Source organism: Castor canadensis, chromosome 2 (assembly GCF_047511655.1).
Source record: "Castor canadensis chromosome 2, mCasCan1.hap1v2, whole genome shotgun sequence".
Lineage (NCBI taxonomy): Eukaryota > Metazoa > Chordata > Mammalia > Rodentia > Castoridae > Castor > Castor canadensis.
In genome coordinates this window covers 79,235,670-79,241,063 of record NC_133387.1, presented here as the reverse complement: position 1 = coordinate 79,241,063, position 5,394 = coordinate 79,235,670, and the positions used below count along the sequence as shown (strand labels likewise).

The following is a 5,394-nucleotide window of genomic DNA, read 5'->3' as shown; positions in this document are numbered from 1 at the left end:
GGGTTGTTTTACTCCAACTGGATCCAAAAAAAGAAACAAGCACAGCATTGCAAAGGTGGGCTTCTCTTCATAGCAGTTTCCCTTCCCGCTCACCAACTCTGTTGCTTCCAATTTGCTGTAATCTGCATTAACACCCTCTTTGAGCTCTTCCTTCCAATTTATTAGACAGAAATGCTTACGCTGCAAATGTGCCCAAGCAATTGGCATGTGTTTGGGACGCTGGAGGCTAAAGTGCCCACCGACCCCCTAGAAAAGGGCGCTGGGTGGGGGGTACTCAGAGCCGACATACCAGTAAATTCAGACGCTGTGGAATCCCCCACCTCACTCTTTCATGAACTGACCTTCCAAGGTCATAATACACGGCCTAATTTAAGTGTGGGGTGGAAATGAAATGGCCACAGGGTCCTCCACTTTGGGCTGGTAACGCCTAGAATCAGGGCCGGCTGCGGGGAAGGCGCTGCACTGCCCTCCTCCAGCGTTGTTCCCTTCCCCAAGGAAATGAAATCTCCCCTCGCGGGAGGAGGAGGAATTTCTTTCTGTTTCTAGCACCTTCATATGCGCAGTCTTGGTGTAGGGAAGCTTTAGTTTGGGTTACAGCAGAGAGAAAAGGAGGGCCCAGATGCTTCTCGGGGAGGGTGAGATGGAAGGCCGGCGCACACATCCACAGCCCCCGCGGCGCGGCCACGTCTTCAAAAACGCCCAGGACCTCGGGGCTCAGCAGTCGTCGTAAAGCCCTGAGAAACCCAAGGGTTCATCTCCTTGGCCTTTGGGTGGGCTCCGCGGTTGACACTTTTCTTGCCATTCCTTCCCACCCCAGCAATCCCAAACTGGCCCCGAGGACCTAAAGGAATGTGGGCCGAGATGAGGCATCGCCCACTGCGTAGGAGCTGTTGCCACCGTTAATGTCACAGCCACTCCGTATGGGGACTATTAAGCGGCGGGGCAGTCCCTTCAGACGGTTTCCCGGCGCTGCGCTCCAGTGCGGGGGCGCTGCCCGCGCGCTCCTGCACGGAAGGAAATCGCCCCGCGCCCGCCAGAGAGGGAAGAGGGAGGGCAGCAAGGAGGCGGGCGAAGGGGCCGGCCGCCCGGCCCAGGTCGTTTTTGAATGGTTTGGGAGGACGAGATGTTAGACCCCGAGGAAGGGGGGTAGGGACGGGGGAGGGGGGAGGCTGGAGAGCGGAAACTTTCCTATAAAACTTCGAAAAGTCCCTCCTCCCCACGTCAGGCCAATGACACTGCTGCCCCCAAACTTTCCGCCTGCTCGGAGGTATAAGAGCCTCCAAGTCTGCAGCTTTCGCCCAACTCCCTGACACCTCGCGGGCTCGCCAGCACCGGCACCGTTTCCAGAAGGCCAAGCCGGGTGTGCGTGCGGCCGTTGGGCGCTTTCTTTTTGGACCTCGAGGCCATCCACACCGTCCCCTCCCCCTCCCGCCTTCCTCCCCGCCTCCCCCGCGTGCCCTCCCCGCGGAGGTCCTCCCCGTCCCTCCTCCCGCTCCCTCCTCCGCGGGCCGCACCGCCCGGGCCGGCGCCGCGCGCGGGGGAAGCTGGCGGGTTGAGGCGCCCCGCTCTTGTCCTTTACCCCGGGCCACCCTTCTGCCCCGGGCCCGTGAGGCCGCACCTCGCTGCCCAAGAGATGATGCAGGACGTGTCCAGCTCGCCAGTCTCGCCGGCCGACGACAGCCTGAGCAACAGCGAGGAGGAGCCGGACCGGCAGCAGCCGCCGAGCGGCAAGCGCGGGGCTCGCAAGCGGCGCAGCAGCCGGCGCAGCGCGGGCGGCGGCGCGGGGCCCGGCGGGGCCGCAGGCGGGGGCGTCGGAGGCGGCGACGAGCCGGGCAGTCCGGCCCAGGGCAAGCGCGGCAAGAAGTCTGCGGGCTGCGGCGGCGGCGGCGGCGGCGGCGGCGGCGGCGCGGGCGGGGGCGGCGGCAGCAGCAGCGGCGGCGGGAGCCCGCAGTCGTACGAGGAGCTGCAGACGCAGCGGGTCATGGCCAACGTGCGGGAGCGCCAGCGCACGCAATCGCTGAACGAGGCGTTCGCAGCGCTGCGGAAGATCATCCCCACGCTGCCCTCGGACAAGCTGAGCAAGATTCAGACCCTCAAGCTGGCGGCCAGGTACATCGACTTCCTCTACCAGGTCCTTCAGAGCGACGAGCTGGACTCCAAGATGGCAAGCTGCAGCTATGTGGCCCACGAGCGGCTCAGCTACGCCTTCTCGGTCTGGAGGATGGAGGGAGCCTGGTCCATGTCCGCGTCGCACTAGCAGGCGGAGTTCCCCACCCCCCCGGCAGGGCCGGAGACCTAGGTAAGGACCTGCGCCCTTGCGCCTTTGGGTCGCCCCGGTGGAAGCCGACTAACCCGCCGGCCACGCCGCGCGCCCAGCCCACCTCGTCGCCCTGTTTCCCACTGTCCCCTCACCCTGCGCACGCAACCTGGCCCCGCAACCTCCTTCCATCAGCGTCCTCGCAGGCCAGTTCTAGTCCCTGCTAGGGAGGGAGGTCCCCAGAGGGATGCGCCCTGGTCAGGAGTGTGCGAGTGCGTGAGTGTGCGTGACAGACAGGAGGGAAGACTGAGAAAGACTCAAGGGTCAAGGGTAAGGACAGTTTTGCCAGGGCCTTCCTTTCTTTTGGCTTTAACATTTCTTTCTCCTTAAAACAAATGTTTCCAAATTCCACCTCCTTCTTTCCGCCCACCCACTTCCTCTTGCCCTTGGGCTGAAATCCTTCCAGGTTGTTCAGTGTAATTTCTCGCTGGTGGTGATAACAGGGCTCCCTAGTCTTAGAAAACAGCCACAGAGACCTAAACAATAACCAACTTTCCCCCTTCTGGGTTTTTGCAGATGTCATTGTTTCCAGAGAAGGAGAAAATGGACAGTCTAGAGACTCTGGAGTTGGATAACTAAAAATAAATATCTATGCCAAAGATTTTCTTGGAAATTAGAAGAGCAGAACCCAAATTCAAACAGGGCGTGGGGCGCACTTTTAAAAGAGAAAGCGGGACAGGCCCGTGGACAGTGAGTCCCAGACGGGCAGCAGCACCATCCTCACACCTCTACATTCTGATAGAAGTCTGAACAGTTGTTTGTGTTTGTTTGTTTGTTTGTTTTTTTGACGAAGAATGTTTCTTTTTATTTTTTCATGCATGCATTCTCAAGAGGTCGTGCCAATCAGCCACTGAAAGGAAAGGCATCACTATGGACTTTCTCCATTTTAAAATGGTAACAGTCAGAGGAATTTAAGAACATCTTTAAGAAGTAAAAAATGCTAGGATCAAACTGGCCTGCAAAATCATAGTCAGTTAATCCTTTTTTCCATTCCTCCTCTGAGGGAACAAAAAAACTTAAAATACAAAAAACGACATTCTATTTATTTATTGATGACCCATGGTAAAATGCAAATAGATCCGGTGTCTAAATGCATTCATATTTTTATGATTGTTTTGTAAATATCTTTGTATATTATTTTTCTGCAATAAATAAATATGATTGAAAATTTTAAGAATCTTAGAGTTTGGTCTATATTTTTAAAGCTTAGAGTTAAATTGGTGGTAAATACCTGCTTGTTTAACTCTAGAGGCACCCAGGAGGGAGGGGACACTAATATAAACAAAGCAGTGAAAAACTCAAATAAACCAGCTACTGACAGGCACAGACATGTTAACTAAAAAGACAGCTTTATTATTATTCCAGTTTGGTGTTCAGTGGGGCTTAGTAGCATCTATCTCTTATCAAGTCTCCCAACAGCAAAAGTTTAACAAATTTGCACTTTATTTCTCTTGCTTGTAATTTGAAACACCACTAAAACATTCAAATAAGCACTATGAAACCAGCAGTACTTTCTCTTGCTATGATGTATTTTTGTCATTCCCTTCACTTTTCAGAGGAGTCTAAAAAAGGTTTATGCCCATGAAAGGAGGATAATGTATTAGTGAAAATTATTTATATATACATACACATATGTGAATACATGGAAAATAATTTTAATTCAGGAGGAAAGACAATTTTACTTGTAATTTGCTTAACTTTTATGAACAAATACGACATTGTGTCATGTTTGCTAAAAATATTTTGCTTTGGTGATGTTATCTATTTGAGAAGTAAACTCCTAATTTATACATAAAGAATATACAGCTGTGAGTAAAATAAATCAGGAACCCAAATTTTCAGTATCCTTGGTAACTGCTGGAACAATTACAATTTTAAGTGCTAGTTATTCAGTTTCTAGTCAGTTCTTCAGCAAATATATTTTATCCACAATTACACAGTGTTTTCCTCTGGAGATAGACACACATACACACGTAATCTGATGAAGTTAGTAAAACAATAACAAGGACAAGTGGTGCTTGATTTCTGTTTCATTCTGGTTATTTCTAGGCTAAGAACATACTGTTTTTATAATTAATATAAAACTGGTGGGTTTTACTAATTTAGTTCTTAAATTTTATATCCACTTTACTGTATTCAAATGTAATTTAGAGAAGCTACCGAACTGGAAAAATTATTTTGGTGCCTAAATCAAACAATGACTATGTCAAATAAGTATATGTATCAAAATAGATTGTGTTTGCTTAGCTCAGACTGAGGTTATTTTATTGCCTGAATGCTTTGGTTTCCTTCTTCAAACAGCACTACAGAATGCTGACATGACAGGATTATAAATTTATTATTGGGAATATTTTAGACCATATTTTACAATAAAGCCTGTTGCAGTACTTACTTTCATTAAAAGATTAGTGAAGCTTTGGGGAATTATTACTTAATTTTTGGATTTGATAACCCTGTACCAAATAACGAAAAGGGAAGGTAGCTATGTATGGATGTAATTGTGGGGGGGGTGTGCACCCGTGTGTGCACTAATAACAAGGATTGTGTCCTAGATGGATAAGGAAAAGCATCAAGAAGTTAATTCTTCCATGTATATCATCTAACCACCTCCATTTTCTAAATTGTTTGGGGGATCTCCTTTTTCACTAGCTTGGTCTGACTGTTTGCTATTTCAGAGATCTCGAAGTCCACCAGGGAGTGGAGCTGACTATGATCACTGAAAAGGTAAATGCTATCTTAACTCTGGATGCATAATCAGATCTTTCAAAGAAAGATAGCCTTGCATTTGCCTTTTTTAAAAATGCTTTTCCACTTTTTTCAAAAGAGAAATCTCTGGAGAAAAGCAAATGTCACATATATATTAAATAATATTAGATAGGAAACTGCAGGTAGTATTTTCCCTCAGGTTTGGAAAGTTGATAAATAGTTTTACTTTGAGAACACAGCGGAAAATAACTGCTTGAATATAATTTTCAGCTTGCAAACAATTTCTATATTCCTACCCCTTTTACACGTGACATAAAATGCTCTACTTTTTTTAGAATTGAAATGAAGCCACCTGTGTCTTCCCTTTCACC

The 5,394-nt window shown here is 49.0% G+C and overlaps 1 protein-coding gene across 1 annotated transcript; it reads left to right on the top strand.

Moving 5' to 3' along the window:
• The first annotated feature begins 1,202 nt into the window (after positions 1-1,202).
• Twist1 (twist family bHLH transcription factor 1) lies at positions 1,203-3,494 on the top strand. Its single transcript, XM_020154841.2, has 2 exons — positions 1,203-2,299; positions 2,834-3,494. Exon 1 carries the CDS (start codon positions 1,634-1,636, stop codon positions 2,255-2,257), a length of 624 nt encoding a protein of 207 aa, XP_020010430.1. The 5' UTR covers positions 1,203-1,633; the 3' UTR covers positions 2,258-2,299; positions 2,834-3,494.
• The last annotated feature ends 1,900 nt before the right edge of the window (positions 3,495-5,394 follow it).

Coding starts and splice junctions, on each gene's coding strand:
- Twist1 (XM_020154841.2), top strand. CDS start 1,634: ATGATGCAGGACGTGTCCAGCTCGCCAGTCTCGCCGGCCGACGACAGC.